At 35.2% G+C, this 23130-nt stretch overlaps 1 protein-coding gene across 10 annotated transcripts in view; it reads right to left on the bottom strand.

Annotated features, from left to right (window-relative positions):
* The window catches only part of FXR1 (FMR1 autosomal homolog 1), a 57314-nt gene that overhangs the window by 854 nt on the left and 33330 nt on the right, over positions 1-23130 (bottom strand). For 3 of the 10 annotated variants that reach the window (XM_032629494.1, XM_032629495.1, XM_032629493.1), the window contains 8 exons: positions 22509-22587; positions 18758-18867; positions 13890-13976; positions 12659-12716; positions 12509-12571; positions 6463-6666; positions 4849-5049; positions 323-414 (listed from right to left, as the gene is read on the bottom strand). In XM_032629494.1, coding sequence (XP_032485385.1) covers positions 323-414; positions 4849-5049; positions 6463-6666; positions 12509-12571; positions 12659-12716; positions 13890-13976; positions 18758-18867; positions 22509-22587 — 894 coding nt within the window. Of the gene's footprint in view, positions 1-322; positions 415-3319; positions 5050-6462; positions 6667-12508; positions 12717-13889; positions 13977-18757; positions 18868-22508; positions 22588-23130 lie in introns of those variants that run through there. The other 7 variants (XM_032629492.1, XM_032629491.1, XM_032629498.1 and 4 more) reach the window with 5 other exon arrangements.

Below are 23130 nucleotides of genomic sequence, written 5' to 3'. Positions count from 1 at the left end.
TATCCACCACTGAGAAGAGGTATATTCAGCCTATTGTTCCCCAAATTAAGGCAACAGTCTCTATGCCCAGTATCTTGGGGCAGACTGAATTTTACGAATGCTATTTAGAGTTCTAAATGAAAAGTTATTTCAGGCTCAAGCATGCATATCTTCAGTTACCTGGGGCCAAAAACAAAATCAAGAGTAGTCTTTAACTAAAATATTACTGGTCTAATTGGGGAAACAAGTGATCATACAAGTAAGTTAAGAAGTGAAAATAAAACTAAACCATACCAAAAACAAAAACAAAAACACCAAAACCTACAGGTTAAATTCTCCTTACCATTTCTTTCTTGTTTTTAGCCAAAGTTTCCCTTGGGAGGTTTCTTTGTCTGCTCTGAGACTCAGCTCTAGAAATATAATCTGCAACTGTGACTGTTGAAGATGAGAAAAAAATTACAGGTGTTGAAAAAGTACTTCTAAAGTTTATTTATGGATAAAGAGTAATTTTACTTTTAAAATAAATTAATGGTGGGTTACCCAATTTCAAAATTTTCTTAAGCTGGGTACCACCTCCAACCAAAAACTAACCCTGAAAAATATGCCTGTGGTTTAGTGCTGACTACAGAAGATTTCAAGCTGGAAAGGCAAGGAAGCCTAGATTAAAGTCCTCTTCAACAAGAGTCCAGCCATTTGTTTCTGGTTAGTCTACAGTTGTGGGGTTAAGTCTGACATAGAAATCCACAACCAAGAATAGAGAATGCAGCATTGTAAGCCCAGTGTTTGCACTTATCAGTGGGGGAAAAAATGGGGCAAACTGGGTCAAATCGTGGTGTAGCATGCTTCAATTTGAAATTTTCATCAAAGATGTAAAAGATTTACTCAGAAATTAGTTGTTCTGGTTTTTTTTAACATTTTCTTTAAAAGCACAGTAAGATATCCAAGTGTATTTTATGGTTCCTTTTTCACATTTCACACTAGAGACCATTCTGAGTAATCTAAAAAAACTGCAAGCAAACTAAAGATGACAGAACACCAACCTAAAATTGTGGCCATTGATCATGGTGGGAAAAGGTCCACCATTAATTCAGTAACCACTCCCTTTCCCCATCTTGCCAATCTTTCAAGCGACTGACTGAAAAGGTGTTTGTGTTTGCAATGGCAGTAGGGATGCAGGGAAAAGACTAACGCAAAGGCGAAAAGACTAACCCACACTAACACCCTACTGCCAACCCAACTACAACAAACTACCTCTGGTCTGCTAGTACACTGGACTGGCCTCACTTTATACTGCAGAACTTTCTCTTCAAGGACCTGCAACTTAGAATTCACTGATTTGAAGAAATATCAAAATAATCACCCTCTTCCTTTCAAAGTATTTACTTTCCCTCAGAAACTGGTGAAGAAAAATCCCTGATTATGTGGAATACGGTGTACTTTAAATTATGGAAGCAGGTAAATTACGAAAGAATTAAAACTTGGGTAAATTTAAAATTTAAAGTCACTGTGTACAGGAAGAGCTAGTCCATCAGGTTCAAATTATATGAAAATAAATCATTTTAATATAATAAAAAGCTGGATTGTATTTACAATTCATTTTTCTTAATCATGAATTAACATGCTAACACCTTTCTTTATAAGATCCAAGAACTTTCTAGAACTTTCAAGAACTTTCTAAAATTATACTGTTTACCAAGAAAGGATTCTGACATAGATAGAACTATTAAAATGAATCTTTTTAAATCCCAAGGAAACAACTTAATTCAGAATACACATCTTTAGAAACACCACTAAATAAAGATGTTTCATGTCTAAAACTGTCTCTTTCCCATAAGAAACTCAATGTACTCATTTTGGAGCTTTATAAATGGTCATTTAAATTCACTGTAAATGAATTTATAAATACATTTAATAAGTTTCCAAAATTGGGGAGAGGGATACTATCAAATCCACTTCATCATTATATCTACATACACAGAAGCAAAAGCATCCTATTCTGGTTTGGAGAGCACCTTAATGAATTCATTCTGTTTCCATGGTTGAGCCCTCAGTGACACCTGGAAGAACTCAGCTACCTGGAAACCCTGATGCATAGACACGCATACTGCTAAATTTGAACACGTGACAATTCTTAGAACTCTTCATCCACTATGTGCAGAGAATAGTATACTTTGATACAGTTTATCAATTAATTAATAGGCACTTAGCTGGAAAGGTAAAAATTTATTAGTGCCCCTCCCCTACCAAAGGGAGGTAAAACTAAAAATAACCTCAGTTAATTCAAAGAAAAACCTGTTTATAGCCAGTCTTTAAAAAAGTTCAAAACAGATTAATAGGTATTTACAATATCTAGAAAAAAATTGAGGCAATTTGTGCAGCATAATTTGGACTCTAGAATTTAAGGGCTCCAAAGTTAATCCACTGGACACCAGTATACTAGTCATTCTTTTCTTAGTAAAGAATACTCACTGCTTAATTTATACTAAGGGCAACAAGAAATTCTGAGCAAATATTTGTTTATTTCAGAGAATGTTGACATTAACTTTGGATAGAAGCTGCCTTCGTAGAACTCCTTCCAGGGGCAAAGGAGAAAATGATGTGCTTTTTCCACCTATCGTGTGTGTGTGTGTGTGTGTGTGTGTGTGTGTGTGTGTGTCTGTCTGTGTGTGTGTGTCTTGGTTTGGGGGGTAGGGGGCACGCTGAGAAAGGCAATGAGTTCTAAAGAGGAAATTAGTACTTCCAAAGAACAGAGTAAAACAGGAATAAATGCAGTAAAGAACACAAATCATTGCTTAATTATTTAAAACTCTAAATTACTCGTTTCAATTAATACCATGCAGAAATCTCTTCCTCTTCTTTATCAAAGGCTTTTATGTTATTCCCTTTATGTCCTTTGACTTAGTAATGAACCACCATCCACCTAGTTAATAAATTATGTTGTAATTTATTCTATCTCAAGCCCAACCTACTAACAGCTTAAATTTCCTTATTTGTAAAGTACAGCCAAAAAGTGTATGCACTGCTATGCCAGCTTCAAAAAACAAAATAAATACAATCTCTTCATCTAAAAGATATTTCTAACACTAAAGAGAGAGAAAAGAAGAGAAAACAATAACATTTCCTGGAACCTATTTTGACAATATTTAATTCCTTTTAAATTTACAACTATGTTTAAAACATCAACTTTTTTTTCCCCAAGAATGGAAACTAATACCCTTAACCAGTTTTCTCAAATGTCTCTACAACCACTAAACTTAAAATTCTAAATAAAGATACTGGAATTTACATTCTTTATTTGGGGAAAACACAAGAATTTGCTTTGGAAAGAATGCAAAATTGATTAGTTTAAAAGGGGTTTATTTCTGGTGCACACAGTTTCTTCATTGTAAATATACATGTGATTCTCCATACAAAGGAAATGGAATTATGTTCAAGATAGTATAGACACAGCAAACAAGTTTCTTTGAAGTTACTAAAAATTATATCTACTTAAATTAACATTCTAAAACTAAGTAAGTACTATTAATTTGAATAGTTAGTAGGTGTAAGGGAAAAGGCATCACACTACAATAAACAAAAACATAACATGCATTCCTCTTACTAGGAAAAAGACACTTTCAAGTATTTTTTTCATTTATACTTTTTTTTAAACTGTGGGTATGAGAAACCCCACAAAAATGAGGTGCTGAACCCAGATATAGCAAGCAGGCACCATGCAAAAGCTGCCCAGTTTTGCCAATCAACCTCAATCACAATCTACAACATAGTTCCTGGGATGGCAGGCCCCAACTCAAGAATGCAGAATCTGCCAAGTGGACAAAATAACGGTATTCTCAACAGTATTTCCATGTAAAAAAATTGAGACACAACATTAGTTCAATTAGACGGGTTTACTACACATTTACGGTGTGAAGGAAGAATGCATTTTCTTAAGAGTAGTAGTCGTATTAGTTGAGTAAACAATTTATGCAATGCACATCTTGAATGTATATGCACAGGTGTACATGTAAGTATAATATATTTAGAAAGCAGACACATGACATTTTTTTTTCATGCTTGTAACCTGGTGTTGGCAACAGGTCCACGCAAGTTACCTGGCTGTCTATCTTCTGCCTGACCCCTGAAACGACGCCTGCGGCTACGATTGCGTCGCTGGGGTTTTTTTTCACTATCATCTGTAATTGCAAAGTTCACCATGAACTATTCTGACAAAAACAAAGCAAAAAAAAAAAAAAAAAAAACTTCTTTCCTTCAAAGATTTAAAGAAGGGAAAAGAACCTTTTAATTAAACAGGAAAAATAAAACAATACACATTACTCACAGGAAAAATACTTTTGTAGTTTAAAACATTCCTACTACATTAAATATGGAATTATCATCCAGAAATTAAGAGGGTTTTAACTCTTGATTAAACAAACTCTAAGACTTAATTATCATCATTCAGGAATAAAGTTTTCCTTTTTTTTACCAAAGTTAATGACACTTTAGCCCTCTGGAAATCAATTCCTACTCAGTATACACACCTTCATTAGTGTCATTTATAACATTTAAAGAGGCAAACTGAAAGCCCAATTTTGGTTTAGAACAGTAAGAGTATTAAGTGCCTTGCAGTTTGAATATTTGTATTGTTTTAATGGCATCAAAGGGCATTTTAATATACCTTCCCAGTTTCAAATTATTTGGCTATACAAATCTGAGAACTAGACATTTAAGACAGACACAAAGCCATCTACCTCATCTGAAGTAAACACTAGGAAAAATTCAACTTGTGAATTGCGTATGTTTGGGATTTTTTTTTTTAAAAAAAAAGCTTCACACATTAACAATATTATACAATAATATGTATCTTTTCCCTAAGTGCTTACATACCTAGCCCATTTTCATTAACTGAAGCTGTATCAGATTCAGTCATCCCATCCATCAGAACAGCATCTTCATCAGTCCTTCGTCTACGAGACCGCCTACGACGGTTAGTACTGTGATGAGATTCGCTGGCATCAGTGTCTGCAGTCTGATCTGATTCTGTATTATCAAGTAAGCTGTATGGATTGCTGTCTGGATCTTTGAGCACTATATGCATGTCAGAGGCAAGAAATATTTGTTTAAGAGAGCTGCAGTTATTAGGAATACTCTGACCTATATTGAACTATATCAATTAATGATAAGAAACTTCAATTTTCCCCAGGTAAAAATATACCCTCTCTGTCTTCAGATAAAATGTTTTCTGTATCACTATTTTACCTGAAAAACAACAAATATAAAAACCTTTAAATGGCAATGAAATATTAAAACAGAAGATGGGCAGACAACTTGGCTTTCTACCATTTCTCTTTGACTTGTTTTTGAAAACGTATGAGGAACTAGTATATTATTACATGCTACTTTTTACATTCACATTCCTAGCTAATCCTGCCCAGAGGCTAGAGAAATAAAAATGAAAACAAATATTCAGCTAAAATGAATCAATTCCACGAAACAGCTTTTTGTCTCCATAACTGAGTTCAATGTGGTTGCTGCTTCTTTGTGCCAATGTTAATGAACTATTTCCAAATAATATTCAACACCTGCACTCCGTGACATAACAGAAATCTCTTACTATGAACTGAAGCAAGCAAAGCAAGTCTACACAAAAAAGCATACTAAAAAATTTGAAATTCTAACTGGTTATAGGAAAATGTGGAAATGAATGTTGAGTAGTACTCCCATCTCCAGAAAGAAAGAGTGAAGGGGGAGTAAGGTGGGGTGAGGGTGGGAAAGGAAAGGTTTTAAGATATAATTTATAAGAAAAAAAAATACCCATCTTACCTATGTGCATTTATTGCTTCCACCAATCAAATTATAGAAGAAATTCACCTAATCACGATTTTTCCTTTCTAAGTTTCCTTTGGTAACAGCTAGCAAGCTAGCATCTTTGCAAAAGACACTAAGTTTATCCATTAATCATAAACACTAGGTAAAGTACATTTACTTTGTAATTCAGCATACTATAATTTTATAAACCTTGGTAAGAGTGAACAATATACTAAAATATAAAAAACTGCTTCCCTGGAAGTCTGTAAACTGAACTTTAGGACTTGAAGAATATCACTAGAACTAGAGAGTACTTTAAAGTCCCGTAAAAGGTGTGATTTGATCCAGCCTTTTTAAAAAATTTATTAAGAGTGGTTTTATTAAAAGTTGCCATACAATAATATGCTATGGATCTAGTCCATGGATCCCTGACAATTCTCAATTCTCCCCCCAGCCCATTATACTAAGCAAGAACATTCTGAATATTCTAACTAAACTTTCACTGAGAAACACTCTATAGTGCTTTTCCTTATGTTGCTATGTGTATGTGTGTGTATATATATATTCTACTATTTTCCTCAGACAGTTAAAAGAGAAACTTCCAAAAACGAGTGGCCCTGGTAAATGAATTAACGTATATATAATTATACTGTTTACCAAGAAAGGATTCTGACATAGTATATAAAAGACTACCAGAACTGATGGAAGATTTGCCACCACGTGGTCCACCACGACCTCGACCCCCTGAAACACTTCTGCCTCTTCCTCCTGGGCGTCTCCTGCTGTCACGCTGATGCCGGCTCTCTCGGTCATCTTCTCCCGCCAATGACCAATCACTTAGCTCGTCTTTACGCTCAGATTCAGTTTCAGATGGGTTAGACAGCTCAGAGTTTGTACCTTGGGAAAGAAGAAAACATAAGCCAACTATATTTCTATTAAAGAAAAAAGTGAAAATTTTCAACATTATTTCCTGCTAATCATTGTTTAAATAACCCTACTGATTGGCTGCTCCAAAGAGAAATAAAAATGTTAATGAATTTGAAATTTATTAACTAAGAAATAACTGAATGTTAATATTGTATACTAGTAATAAAGTATTTACCTAGTCAGATTAAAAATTGAACTGTTTGGATGCGCAGAAACATGGCCAATAGAATTTTGCAAAGAACATACAAAACATTACACATATACAATATGAAAATGCACTTAATATAGGGAAATATTTTTTAAATTTTGCCCATTTTTAGGTTTTTAACAAAGTGTTAGTATTGGGTTGGCCAAACAGTTCATTTGGTTTTAAGTAAAAATAAAAGACACATTTTTCATTTTCACCAAGAATTTTATTGCACAATGCATTCACTAACCAAACGAACTGTTTGGCCAACCCAATATAATAAGAAATAACCACTATCCAATATTTAAAAGCAAATTTAATCATATTTAGAAGAATGAGTACTTTATCTGCATACTATATTCTACCATTATTTCACTGATTCTAGGCGGCACCTTTTTTTCACACTTAACATCTCTGAAATAAGAATATTTCTTATAATTGATGGTCTCATGAACTAGGAGTGTATTTTTAGTAGCTCTACATAAAATTATGTTTTTCGCACAATAATGTCTTAAGTTTGAAGAATACAGCGTTTGAAATCACTGAACAAATTTTAGGTTACTCTAAGAAAAGACAGCTTCAACCTGACAATCAATGGAGTTTAAGCCATTATCAGTGAAACAAAACTTCAGCATGACTTTAAAAGTTTACGGGCTTTTTCTAACATCCCAATGGCCAATTTCAATAGTGACCTTTTAAAAATGTAAACACTGCAAAGATTCTATGAAAGCCTACATTATTATGATAACACAATTAATGTGTCAGATTTATATGACCCAATCACTATCATACTCATTCCCACTTCTATGCTTTTCAAAAGTTCATTTTACACCTTTTTTTTTTTTCCCTGGCTGCATTGGGTCTTTGTTGCTGTGCACGGGCCTTCTCTGGTTGCAGCGAGCGGGGGCTACTCTTCATTGCAGTGCATGGACTTCTCATTACAGTGGCTTCTCCTGTTGTGGAGCACGGGCTCTAGGCACGCGGGCTTCAGCAGTTGTGGCACGCGAGCTCTAGAGCGCAGGCTCAGTAGTTGTGGTGCACGGGCTTCTTTGCTCCGCGACACGTGGGATGTCTCTGGACCAGGGCTCAAACCCATGTCCCCTGCATTGGCAGGCGGATTCTTAACCATTGCGCCACCAGGGAAGCCCATTTTACACCGTTTTGCTTTTACAAAAGACCTCCACAAATACCTGTTTTTGCTAACCAAAAGAAATCAAAGAGGATTTCTGCTTTAGGAAAAAAAGGCACGAAGAGAAAATAGCCTTCAGCATTTGCTTTGCAGCAAGCCATTATAGAGGCAGCAAGCACCCCAAACAGTGACAGCAGCACACCCCAGCTCCTTCCTCAGGAACTAAACTCAGCATCAAGCCAACATACTTTTGAACTGTGTCGGTGAGCATCTGTGCTTTATCTCACATTATTTTGTGCATCTATTAGCAAGATGTGTCCTAAGGTAATTGCTTCTTCACTTTATGCCATTTCAGCTTACAAAAGGTTTCACAGGAAAACTCTACTTTCTGATAGTGTGGGAAACCTATACATGCAAATCTATCTCCTTAAGGGCCCAGTTCAATGTCTGTAGCTTCCAACCAATTTAACTAAAAACAGACCTCTCCCCTTATTTCCTTAAAATTAATGTGTATCTATCATGAAGTATTGTCATGTGTTGTTTTCTATTTTCTCCAGTGTGGATTTACTTCCCACTTGGTCTACAATATAATAAAGGGGAGAGCTCTGTCTTGTATCTCTAAATGCCCCCAGAAGCTTAGCAACATGCATATCAATTTTCTCTTGAGATGTGAATTTGCTGCATGATTTTGATGTTCCTATGCTGAACTCCCAAATAAGATAAACTAGAAATACACTATATTAACTCCATAGTCATTTAATGATAAAAGCAAAACACAAGAGCTCTTCAGATACACAAAATGCTATGTACTGAAGTACAGGGATTAAAACGTAAAGTTTAAAAACAAGCCTACCAACTTCCTTTCTCCTTTAAAGATAAGTCTTCTATCATCTTTTTTTCTCCATATGCCATTAAATATAGATGTAGCTAGTCATTATATAAGAATGGATACGTTAGACGTACATTTTAAGAAACATATAGCAAGCTTCTAGTACTGACATTCGAGTCTTTGTTAAGAAATGAGTCTCATAGTAGAGAATGAATTAAAACACTTATTTTTCCAAATGACAAAAAAGAACTTTGTTAACTGATGTCATGGTCTGGTGGAATAAGGATAGTTTATCATTTCATGAGTAGCTAAAAAAAACAAAACAATCAAAAAAAACCTTGGAATGTATCAGAACTTTGGGATTTATTTACAAAGCTATATATCCTGCCTGAAAACATTACCAAAATTTGAAGTTAGATGAGTATCTCATTTTTTAACAGAAGTTCCTTTCAAATTATCTTTAGAAATACAGTGTAGTATTTAACTCAGTATCATAAGCAAAAAAATTTTCTTAGGTTTAACCTAAATCTAATACTCAAGATACTCAAAGAGGGTGTCTAAATCATAAATAGATTTCAGTAGATAAAGACAGCTATTAAGGTCAAAAAAAAAAGCTAATGAACTGGCTAGTGTTCCACTTCCTTCATATTAAACATTTCTGAGATGGCATAAGGAACTCTGCAGATGTAATTAAGGTTAAGGATATTGAGGTGGGAGGATTATCCTAGATCATCCAGGTAAGGCCAAATTAATCACATGGATCTTTAAAAAGTAGAGAACCATTCTCAACTACAGAGAACCAGAGATGATAGCATAAGGACTCTCTGTAATTACTAGCTTTATCAGACGGAGGAAGCGGTCAATAAGCCAAGGAACAGAGATTGTCTCTATAAGCTGGAAGTGTCAAAGGAACAAATTTTTCCCTAGAGCCTCCAAAAGGAAATACAGACATGCCAACACTTAGATTTTAGCCCAATGACACTCATGTCAGATTTCTGACCTACAGAACTATAATAGTATTGTAAAAGCCTCTGAAATTATGATTTGTTGCATAATCAACAGAAAAATACTGTTAAAATCATTCCAATCTCAATTCTGTAAAATACAAGTTCATGAATCCAAAAAGTCAGGGTGGGGGGAGGCTTTATAAATGATCCATGAAACCGGTTCAATTTGTAATGGCTCCAACAAATAAAAAGACCTGTTTTTAACAGAATTTAAACTCATATTTTCCCCTAAAACTTCTAAAATCACCTTATGAAGATGGTTCACATCCTTTTAAACTATAGCTTTTTTTTTTTTTTTTTTTTGCGGTAAGCAGGCCTCTCACTGTTGTGGCCTCTCCTGTTGTGGAGCATAGGCTCCGGACGCGCAGGCTCAGCGGTCATGGCTCACGGGCCTAGCCGCTCCGTGGCATGTGGGATCTTCCCGGACCGGGGCACGAACCCATGTCCCCTGCATCTGCAGGCGGACTCTCAACCACTGCGCCACCAGGGAAGCCCCTGTTCACATCCTTTTAAATGAACACGTATGCTGAACTTAATATTAACAGCTAAAGCCCCACATTTTATCAAATCCAACATTAAGTCATATTTTGTGTGCCATTTAAAGAAAATGCTGCCAATTAAAGTTGTAAGACATCATCCATTGTAACACATATAACTTCAGAGATGTTAAATTCTTATACAGCTTATACATATATATTCACCACCTAAAAAACCTTCTGCTATTAAGTGGACAAGAACGTCTACAACCAAATTCAAATAATTTTTATTTCTCTGGAGCCCACTTTAAGTTCAACAGCTATTTCAAGAAATACAATGTTACTAGTTGGCAAAGATTCAGAGGTAAGAGTGCCATCTACTGAACAATCTGCATAGCTTTCTTCAATCCAAATGATATTCCTCTACCATTCTCATTTAAATTTATTTCTGTCAACAAAAGCATTTTGCCGAAGAGTGACCTCTCATCAATAAGTGGACTTCCCAGAGGCTTATAAAATTGTTCAATGAATTCATCAACCAAAAAACCAAATCTGATTATTTGTACTAGTAATTTGTACCTCTAAAATCATTCAATATGTACTTAATTTCTATTTAACTACTGATTGTCTTTTGTATTAAATGTGCTTTCAGGATTTTAATAGTTCTCAATTCTCAGTCCTTCACATACTGAACACAGTAACTGGAATTCTTCTTTTCAGGCTTCAATATAGGGTTAACTTTAAAATAATGAAAAAAGGGGAAGGGAAACTTGACCATCCAACTCTACAATAAATGAAAAACAGTACAAATCTAATATAACTCTGGCATCATCAGACGATCCTTTGGTCAAACATGAAATGTGGAAGTGGAATCTGCACACTGTAAAGCTTTCATGTATTTGTTTTCCCTAAATGCCTTCTATTCTGGAAAAGGCTTATGAAATTTTTTCCCAAAGCAGTCAGGATGAGCATAGGGGAGTAGAGAAGAGAGAAGAGAAGAGAGAAGGACAGAGAGAAGGGAAGAAGAAAATCAGGTCACTGCTAAGATCCAAGTCCAAATGCAGAAAAATGGAACAACTCCAAAGCTGAAGACAAACTGAGAAATTTAGGATTAGAGAATTGCTGACAATCACCATCCACTGGTCCCTTCCTATATAGGTTAAGCCCCATCCTCTCAGTGAAACACATTTTAGAAAAATGTTCATTTATAAAATGTTAACTAGGTTCTAACTTTTAAAGCTCTCATATTATTGAAATGCTGTATTTCACAAAATAATTCCAGATGTGAGATATTAATATTCAAAACTGCCAAATGAACCAATATAGTATTTTTTAAAAACCAGTACAGATTTGCTATATGTAATCGTGGCACAGTGATTAGTGTATTTTTTCATTTTTACTTTTCCTAGAGGGTAGGCAAAAGGTAAATCCTAGTAACATCACCACCATCACTAGGTTTTTATTGGAAAATGTATATAATTGTACAGAGAAAATACCTGAGAAAACAAGTTGCATATATATTTATTCTAAATATTTAGAACAAACATGATCATGAGCTATAAACTTAACAAAAACATGTTTCATTTCATTACACACAAACCTTTTACTTGAACACTATAAACCTTTTACTGTCATTAATATAAAAAGTATGCTGTCACTATTAAAACATGTACCTCAGAACTATTTCCTGCCCTCAAAGCCAAGATGAAGTGATGAACTAAACAATAATAAGCAGGACTTCCCTGGTGGCACAGTGGTTAAGAATCCGCCTGCCAATGCAGGGACACAGGTACGAGCCCTGGTCCGGGAAGACCCCACATGCCACGGAGCAACTAACCCCACGCACCAAAACTACTGAGCCTGCTGCGCTCTAGAGCCCACAAGCCACGAGTACTGAGCCCGTGCGCCACAACTACTAAAGCCCACACGCCTAGAGCCCGTGCTCCGCAACAAGAGAAGCCACCGCAATGAGAAGCCTGCGCACCGCAACGAAGAGCAGCCCCCGCTTGCTGCAACTGGAAAAAACCCCACGCACAGCAATGAAGACCCAACGCGGCAATCAATCAATCAATCAATCAATCAAATGAAATAAAAAATAAATCCTAAAAAAACCCCAAAAACAATAATAAGCAAAATGTACTGGATCACTGAAACCACTACCAAAAAAAAAAAATTTTTTTTTACCATAACCGGAGGTGTAATTAGGGCCCCGACGACCTCTGCCTCTTCCACTATAAGACCTAGAACCTTGTACAGAAGAGACGGTACTTTCATCAGTGGCATATCCTTTCTCTTTTTCAGGCCCTCTGGTGGAAGAAGGTCTGAAACCCATACCAATCTGTCGTAGCTGTTCATCAATCTGCAGGCGTTCCATTCTTAGCTGTTCTACTTCCTATAACCAAAACAAAAAAGGATAAATCTTACATGTATTTTTTTGTCTTCTTAAAGCCCAGAGCTTGAGCTATACTCCAGTCCTACGAATGAAAGAAGCTTGTGATCTTGGGCAGTTATTCAGCAAAGTATAACTGTATTCCTAGTGAACACAATTTACAAGGTCATTTGCTAATTCACCAAGCATTTACAAATGCCTTAGCATCACGTGCCAACCATGCTAAGTGCTACAGGTATGCAAAATAAAAAGACAATGACTCTTCTCCTTCAAGGGAATGTTTACACACAAGCATTAGAATAACCTAGGGGATGTTCAACAGACAAGTGCTGAAATAACCTATTTAAACAGCTAATAATTACATAAAATTACCAGATCTAGCCTTCCAAGAGTAAAAACTCTGCTAAATGAGGTAAGGTACCATTTATGACAGGTACTATTAATAACCTACTTTCCTATCAAAATAATGACACTTGAGTTGTGACCTAGATGAACTGGCAGACTTGGTCATTCAGAGAATGAGGTCATTACAGGATGTGAAGGTAAGGTGTCTAGAGAAAGCTCTTGGCTAAAAGGCACAGTATTGGAAAGATGAGTTTTAAAAAAAGGAATGACATTATCAGTGGTGCTTTCAAAATATTAACACAGCAGCCAACAATATGAGTGACTAAAAGGAAAACATTAACTAGAGACAGAGCAGTTGAGATACTATAAACAAGAAAAAAAGCAGCAGGAATAAGAAGAGTAGAAAATGACAATTCCAACTTATAGGGAACTTCTTTTCTAAAACCTTTTCTCTTTATTCATCAACCCAGACAGACTATATTTAAAAAAATGGTTAAGAATTATCAACTGATATCTATGGGGGTAATACACGTGATTCAGAGAATATCAGTTACCAAGAAAGCCCACCTTCATTCCTGGTTCTGTGTCCTATCTGCATCAAACACAAGAGTGACCAGTACGGAAAGAAATGTCAAAGTACAGAGGGAAAGAGAAAAAATGTACACGAGGCCAATCATTTTACTACAGCAAAGGACTTTTAATATTCTCACGCAGAAAGAAAGGGCAAATATGAAGCTGAATTAACAAAAATATTTAAAGACTTAAAATTTATTACAAATATAAAATTAAAGTTTAACGTGTGGAGCAACATGATATGAATACTATACAAACCTTTAGATAAGCAATATGATACTCTAAAAGAACTTGCACATTTCCAATGCTTTCTTTAGTGCCAACAAATACAAATGGAACCATCCCCTGTAAGAAAACACAACATCCTCAGTATTTAATATTTATGTTTTCTAATTTCTAATTCAATCTAATCTTTTAAGTATATAAACCAACTTTTAAAGAAATTTTCCATCAAACTGGCATGAATTTTCAGACTAGATATATCACTTTAGTAGTGCTTTCCTTAAAAACGTAATAAAACCCATTAGCCAGGTTATCCCTATATTATGTGCTCAGATAGCAAAACTTTCAACATGTGTGTAATGGAAGGAGTACTTTGTGATCATTAATAGAAGCATCATCTATAGACTCTCAATATTTACGCAATGTAAAGAAATTACTGATATGGGCAAGTAGTCACCAGTTATTAAAACAAATGAAAGGATTAACCCAGACCTGGTTTACTTAGCTGAATTTCAAAAGAGGAAGGTTTAAAAAAGTGAGGAGGAGAATAAGATGATAATTTTTTTTTCCTTTATAGAAGTAAACTTCCAGCTTCCTACTGGCTAAGGGCAATGAACAGATCCTAAATAAACTCACCCAATCACAGTGTCTTTCCTCATTTTCTTGATTTTACAGAATAGTTCCTAACAGTTATCTAAACAAACTGGCTTAACTTTGGATTCTAAATATGGAATTAAGTGTGGCTTAACTTTTTATTCTATGTAAGAAACTACTATGTGACTTATTTTCAAAATAAATTTTTTTTTTTTTTTTTTTGTGGTACGCGGGCCTCTCACTGTTGTGGCCTCTCCCGTTGCGGAGCGCAGGCTCAGCTGCCATGGCTCACGGGGCCCAGCCGCTCCGCGGTGTGTGGGATCTTCCCAGACCAGGGCACGAACCCGTGTCCCCTGCATCGGCAGGCGGACTCCCAACCCCTGCGCCACTAGGGAAGCCCCAAAATAATTTTTTAAAAATTTAATTGAATTTTAGTATGGAAGATCAAAAAGAAGAAATGGACCAGGGCAGGTGCTAAGGCTACAGTACAGAGCACAGCTATCATGGAGCTTAAAGCGAGTGACTATAAGGAAGTAATTACAACTAGGAAGGCATGAAACAAGGGACTCTAACTTAAGCTTATTAGGAAGTGAGAAAGTCTTGACAGTGTCCTCAAAAATTCACATGCAGAAAACAGAGGATATAAAGTGAATAAAAGACACAGGGGAGGGGAAAAAAAGAGATCTAAAAAGTTTTAATCACATACTGTATTTCTGGGACTATATTATTTACGTTCATTATTTAATGTTCATTAAAAATTCACTTTAAGAAATATCCCAATTCTACAGCTGAGAAAACAATTTGCTCCCAGCCAATTTCATATCCAGTTACTTAATTCCAAACAACATCCACGTGTTAACTGCCAGAATCTACGCTAAGGAATAGGATAAATAAAGTCCCTGTTCTAAAGGTAATCACAATCTCAGAAAAGATAATAAACCTTCCTGTAATAATCTCATTGTACAGCATTAGTGTTATGAACTTTAAAAGCACAGGAATATTAGGTAGAATGTGAATTATGCCATCCCAGAAATTTAGGGGAATTCATAAGAATATTATTGTCATTTAAAGTCAATATTAAAAATAAATAGAATTTTACAAGTAGATAAAAACGGTAAAGTCTTTCCAAACAGCTGATCTGCAAGGATTAAGAGAAATAGAATGCCTTGACCCCCAACTGGAGATAGTAACCAATAGTTACCTCCACAGAAAAGGAGCAGTAAAAAGGCATCCTTAACTGCACGTATTTTACCAACTATTTTAATAGGTATTATAACCCATTAAAACAAAAAAACTGGAGTAAAGAGTAAATGATTATTACTGAATGTATGAGTTTACATCTAAGTTATTTCAGTGAAATTTCTAGATTTAAAAATATTTTTAAACTGATTATTTATAGTTAACAGGTGACACTGAGATAAACTAGCACTCAGAAAAAAATAACGCTGATCCTGCTCCTGATAACATTACACCAAAAAAAAAAAAAAAAAAAAAAAAAAACTGGAGGGAAAAAACTAGAAATGCACTTCTGAACAATCTATGACCTGCCAAACATGACACAAAACTGCAGAAGTCAGAAGGCAAAAATATTTGCCACATACATAAAAAGACTAACTTACTCAAAATGCAAAAGCTTACACACTTTAGTAATAAAAAATGACAAAAAATATGCAAAGGACAATCTGTTTATAAAAAATGTCTTTCAAGCAAATGGAAAGATAATATGTACATCTTCTGGAATGGCACTAATTAAACTGTGATAAAACTCAGTATTGGCAAATATGTGGAATACAGACATTTTCTATACTGGTGGAGGAATGTGTGGGAAAACTAACAAGATCTTAAAATTTAAATGCCATATAGCCTTTGATCTAACAAATGCATTTCCAGGAATTTACTCTTCAGTCACAAGGGACCTTTGCTGCAACATTATTTTTAAGAGCAGAAGACACAAAAAGGCAACCTGACAAGTCTAAAATCTATTAGACATGATGGAAAGAGAAAGACATGGACAGGACATAAATATAATTTATTTTTTACACCATACCTTTCTGTGCTATTCTAACCTTTACATAAACCATGTTTCTTTTACAATTAAAAACTCAAATCTAATCTTAAAAAACCTTAATTAACTGACTTTAAATATTTACCAAGTGCCTACTCTATATAGTTCATTATGCTAGGGAAGAAGGGAGAATATGAGAATTCAGATTTGATTTCTTGACTTCAAAGAGCTCCATAACCTGGCTTGGAGACATTAAGATAAACCAGAAAACAAAATACAAGACTTAAAGAAAATCATTAAATACACAATTATATAGACAATAAAAGCTACGGTATACAGGTGGAAAGGTCATATTGGGCTAGAGGTGAGTCACCGAAGACTTCAGAGTAAACAAGTTATAAACTGAGTCTCCAGGGGATTTAGACAGCTTTTTTTCTTTCTTTCTTTTTGGCCACGACACACAGGTTGCGAGATCTTAGTTCCCCAATGAGGGATCGAACCCAGGCCCACAGCAGTGAAAGTGCAGAGTCCTAAACACTGGACCGCCAGGGAATGCCCCTAGACAGCTTAAATTGTGAAATGGTGGCCCCAAATAAGCCAATATCACCCTTCAGATTTGTTTTCACATGCAATGTTTGGAAAACTGAAACATTTTGTGTACTGTTTAGGTTTCCAGCTTTTCTTTAAAATATTGGAAGAAACAGCAACACATAATACATGCATTCCTACACAGCAACCAGATTAAACGTGAGCAGCATGTTTCTTTTATAGAAAGGCACAGTGTGCCCTCCCTTTCCTATCTTGTACATCCCAACTTGCTTCGTAATTTACATAATGTGCTTGGTATCTTTTAGCATTTAAATTTCTTAACTCTGGCACACAAATGGAGGTAACAATGACCAAAACTAAAGGAGAATAACTTCTTAATTTATGAAGGAGGGCCTAGAAGAATTAGCTTGCAACAAGATGGTAAATACTGGAAAGCAACTGGGAATAAGTCAAGCTAAGGGAAGACTAGATATTAGTATCAAGCTAAGAAATTTATAATTGAGTCATTAATGACCCTGCCCAGTAAACACCTTGATCTTCAGATCAATTTTAGGCAGTGGTTGTATGCCAAATGGATCACCATTATTTTATATAGTAAGTATAAATGGGGACAGTGCCAATTATAACAGTATGACACCCTCGATTTTAATCCTCATCTTAAATTCAATAAAAAATGGGGTTTCCCCCCCATTTGGGGCATGGTGTTTGCTTAAGAATAAGTTAAAATTACTTGAGGTTCACAGAAGTTTTTGAAGCAGTGTAGGATGAAATCAACCCACAAGTACTCATTTGTATAATATTAAGACATTTCTTTTCTCTCATTTGTTTTTAAGTGTGTATTTTACCTCCACATTCTAACTAATTAAAAGGAATAAAGAAAATGGTATCTTTCATTGGCATCTTTACAACATCAAATACCAGCTGTGAGGCTATTTATCTGAGCCAAAATCTACAATTTTCTCTGTGTGTGTGTCTCTTTATTTTTTTTTTTTAAAAAAAAACTTACTCTGCCAGATAGGCAAACAAACTCTAGTTATCATGCAAAACTGAGGAAGGTGTGAATGTACTGCTTTCTGGGAGATAATCTGGGGGAAAATCCTTGCCTTATGTTCAGACATGCAACTTATACAGAGTTGACCACTGGAGCCACAAAGGTGAGAGATGCTTACAGTGGTGGATGAGAAGGAAAAATACAGCACTGTGGACAAGACATCAACATGTAAAAAAAGACTGAAAAAGAAATTTCAGAAAGTTGGTATCAGAATTACTAGCAACATAAAGCTTAAAGATTTCAATTAAGAAATGGTTAGGGCTTACAAATTCTAAAAAAAAAAAAAGGTCAAGGAAGTGTTATGTATCAAGAATTCCTTCACAGCCGACTGTTTTGTTTAGAATATCAAATTCTTTACACTCTAAGTTCAAAAAAAAAGAACTGTTAGGATTATCAGTCTTTTTTTTTTTTTTACCCCCAAAACTGGCTTTTTTACTGACATACTGAGAAACCAACCAAGAGCCCAAGGCCAACAACTGAAAGATGACTTGTCTTCTAAGTGTGTTAAGCAACATTGTAAGGAACAGAACTTTTTAAAAAAGAAAAATCTGCTGCAGAGCATAAGCAGTTCACCGGATATAACTTTCCTAAAACAATTTTCAAAATATAAAAAATAGTACTGTAAGTCAACCAGAAAAAGAATGGGCGGCGGGGGCGGGAGGAGGGAGACGCACGACACAGGCAAATTATGTTTTAAATACTTACATCTTCTCTAGGTAGTTTATTTTCATTGTCTCCTTCAATTCTCACCCGAACCACACCAGATTTGTCTACTATTTCTTGAATAACTTTGCCATTCTTCCCAATTACTTTTCCTTTAATAAGAGAAAACATATATAATGGTAAGTTAAAAACCAACACTGCTTATCATTTCAACACCAGCCCAAATAATTTGACTATCAAATTATAAAAACCAAGCAAAACTTCATCTTCTTACTCTCAATTAACTCACCCTAAAGACCACTGAGGAACTTTATCCTTGGTATGAAACCTTCACTTTGGTACGCCCAAGGCAACTACTGTTAACTGAGATTGACAGTGCCACTCACAATGTAAGCCATTTTCAATGTCTAAGTATTTTTTAATATGTTCTATATCATTTTTCTATTTTTAAAATATCAAGTCCAATCCATTTATTTCAAAAACTTGGATATATAAATGAAGGCAAAAAGAAAACTTTTATTTTGGCATTAATCACATCAATTTGTTTACATTTATGACATATTACATATATTATTATTCAAACAACTAACAAAGTCATCAATCTGGCTTTTAAGTTCCTACTTGTTCAAAAGACACCTGTGACTTCAAGATTCTTTTAAAATGAATATTCTCTTCACCAAAATAAAATGTTGACATTTAACAAGTATTACATTTTACACCTGTAAGTTTTTAAAGTACTGCAGAGGTGTACAACTACATACAACATGTATATGGTTTGCTGTCTTCCTAGATATGAAATACTGTAAAATGACATAAATTCAAATTATTTACCTTCTCCACACTTAACTTGTGAGTCTGTCACATAGCAGTTACTGAGTATCCAATAATTAGAGGAGAAACTAAAAGGAGGACACGAAGATGCTCTTCCCCTTAGGAACTCACTTTTTACAAAGCTAACATACACCCATAAAGTAACAAAGCAATACTGGGTAGTGTTACCTGGTAACAGAAGTAAATGTTCAAGTAACTACCAGTATATGGAATAGATGCTAAGTTAACAGCAACATCTTATTTGTTAAGTCCAAATCCTCAATTAATTAAAATTTTATACTATATCAGCAATCTATTTCCCCAATAAATTAATTTTGGTTGAAAGAGGTTAAAATGTAAGTTTCTCCTATTGCATGCTTGAGAGAACAGTTCTCAATAAAGAATAAATAAGGGGGGAAGGAGATAAATAAGGAAACAATGGCAACAATAAGCCAGTCAATACAGCAGACACTATTATAGGATTTTCAAACCTCCTTGCCCAATAACCCTAAATTTAAAAGCACCAGCAATTGAACAGGTAAAAAGAAAAAACAAAGGAGTAGGACAGGGAAGTCACATGATGTATGTCTTCTCTGCACAGCCCTAGCAGCAGCATATAAAAGCAACCTTCATGTTAACACAGTGAAGCTCAAGCAGCAACTCCATCCTTGATCCTGCTAAAAATAAGCAAATATCTTTTCGAAAAAAACAAAAATGAGATTGATATATCATACCCCCTCCCCCAAATCTTTACCCCTTCCTTCTTGTGAACTATACCAGTGGTGAGTGAATATCCATCACCCTTCTGGGGTCTGTGGCAAGGACCTACCTGCAAGTTTTATTTAGTCCCACCAGAGACCTTCAGTATTTTAACTGATCATTTCCACAGTTTAAATTCCAAAGCATATTGACAAACTGAAGCAGACCTGTAGTATAATTTGAGCACTGAGCATAAATGCTGAAGGGACAGAGTAGAGAAGTGATTAAGGAAGGCTTCCAGGAGGTGAAAAGTTTCAATTAATTTTCAAATCAATGTTCATGTAATACTTTTGATTTGGGAAGGGTGGGAATGGTCAACAAGTCTAGAACCCTTGGAACCTGAATATGTGCGGAAATCCTCTCTGAAACTTACCTACCAAGTAGTCCTCATTCCCATTTATGTCTCAGTCCTCTTTTTTTTCTCTTTCACTTGGACTAAGAAGGTACTATTTTTCAAAACACTGCTTCAACCAGAAAACATTTTGGAGGAAGATGCAGTACTACTATTATACACACCAACCAACTGAAGTCCTTACTTCTGAGTATTTCACCAACGCATAATAGTTGCTAATATTTATTTTCTAAACAGTAAACAAATAACCCAAATCACCAAAGCCAACCAAGCCAGGGTGGAGGAAAAACAGAGACATGACAGGTACTCACATCACTGCACAGATAAATGAATAAAGAGAAAAATCTGAGAGCTACAAATACATCCAATTTCCTTATTTCTGAAGTACCAGGAATTTTTACTTAAAATTAACACTACCACAAATTCTACAAGACCAAGGCTATCTTCTATAGAACTGTTGGGCTGGAAAGAACCCTGACTCCCTTGGACACACTCACCTCCAAATCATTTTTACAAGTGAAGAAATCTTAAGTTAAATTATGTTCTGTAAAAGCAGCAACCAAAATGTTAGTACTGATAGCTGTAAATAATAGAGCATTATATAAACAACAAAGGGGATCATTTTCAAAAGCAGCTTTCTTGTCAAAGGCAATTTCATTAGGCAACAATAAACATTTGGTAACTTTTTGTATCTTAACATTTATTAAAATTATGTACAATTCCTGAGACTTACATTTAATTGTAACCTCTCAACTCATAATCTCCAGCAATTCAGTGTACAGTGAACAGTGGTTTCTAAGAACAGATTAAGTGGAGCTTTCTTAACTGGTAGTATATATCATACCCATCCAAACGTTTGGGCAGAAGTGAAAAGATTTTTATATAGTTGAACACCATGAAACTGTCCAAATTCTTGTGTTGTACACTATTATCCCAAGCACACTACTTTTTACTGGCCAAAACAAACATCTTTTTTAATAGTGGAAGTGTTTTTTTTTTTTAAATTTTCACCTACTAATGTTTTATGGAATTTGACAAGTAAAACATGTACAGAATCTTCCTATAGGTGTAACTATATATAAATGGAGCCCAAGGGGCTCTAACTATTTAAGGTCAAAAAACTAATGAGATTCAATAGATGACCAAAAAAATCATAAAAAAACCATTCCCCTAGTAAATTTTGCTACATCATGTTGATGCTTTATTTATGTCAAACTTCTAGGATAATCACTAAGTATTTAACATGTGACCAAAGCTTCTCCCATATGTCTCAAACAGCATTTTAAAAGACAGCACAGATGTAGAGGATAGTAACAAATCTGTTAAACAACTAATCCCAAGCTATAATGCTCATTTAACTGCACCTTCAAATTCAAAAATTGCCACTTAACTTAATAACCCATGGGCGCAGCAGTTTTCACTAAGTGTCAAAAACTTAATAGTGAAACCTCCCCTCATATCATCATCACCATCCTTCTCTCCTGCCTATGACTTCTTAAACTTTATTCTATGCCTTTGCAACAACTATTACTTACTCGAGGCCTACTGTGTAGAAGTTTATTACCCTATTGTTAGTCCATTCTTACTTTTTCTTCTACATTAAACAAAAGAAAAAAATTACCACAAATACCTTCTCAAAAAGTACTATGACAATTTTGATGGATATATGAATGATAAAGACATCAAGCAAATGAAAATATTAAGAAAGAGGCCAAAGGATGAAAAGGCTTAAGAAAAACTATAATGACAAACTGTTATTAAAAAAATACTCTACATAACTTTAAGATATCAGAAAACTCTAATTTTCAATTAAGTCACTGTACGTAATTAAGTAACATTTAACTTATTTTAACATTTAGCAGAAGTACTTACCAACAAGATTCCTAGGAACCTGAATAAAATCCTCCACAAATTCCAAAAAACCTCTAGCCTTTTTTACAGCATCAGCACTCTGGTGGGGAGAGAGGGGAAACAAACATGAAATTCCACCTTGAAGAAACCCACAATCCACAACAAAAATAAAAACTGAATTATTATGCTCTAGTACAAGATTCTGCTCAGACCACCAGAGTGACATTTCAAGTCAAATAATTCATGAAGTATTTTTCCAAAAAAAGTCACAGTAATCATTAAACAGCTAGGAAAGAGTCTTTTACAACCAAAATATGTTAGACATCTCTAAGGTCCCTTTTAAGCTCCTGAGAAAATTAAGAGAGTTTAACTTACTTACATTAGCCAAATTTTAACCCAATCCTAAATACATCTGGCCCACACTCCTATGCTGAATTCTCCAGGTGAATGTTAAAAAAAAAAATTGTTCAGTGCTTCCCTGGTGGCGCAGTGGTTGAGAGTCCGCCTGCCGATGTAGGGGGCGCGGGTTCATGCCCCGGTCCGGGAGGATCCCACATGCCGCTGAGCGGCTGGGCCTGTGAGCCACGGCCACTGGGCCTGCGCGTCTGGAGCTTGTGCTCCGCAACAGGAGAGGCCACAACAG

The sequence above is a fragment of the Phocoena sinus genome, chromosome 4 (genome assembly GCF_008692025.1).
Source record: "Phocoena sinus isolate mPhoSin1 chromosome 4, mPhoSin1.pri, whole genome shotgun sequence".
Classification (NCBI taxonomy): Eukaryota; Metazoa; Chordata; class Mammalia; order Artiodactyla; family Phocoenidae; genus Phocoena; species Phocoena sinus.
The sequence above is the reverse complement of the archived record's forward strand: the minus strand, read 5'-3'. Positions and strand labels throughout refer to the sequence as shown.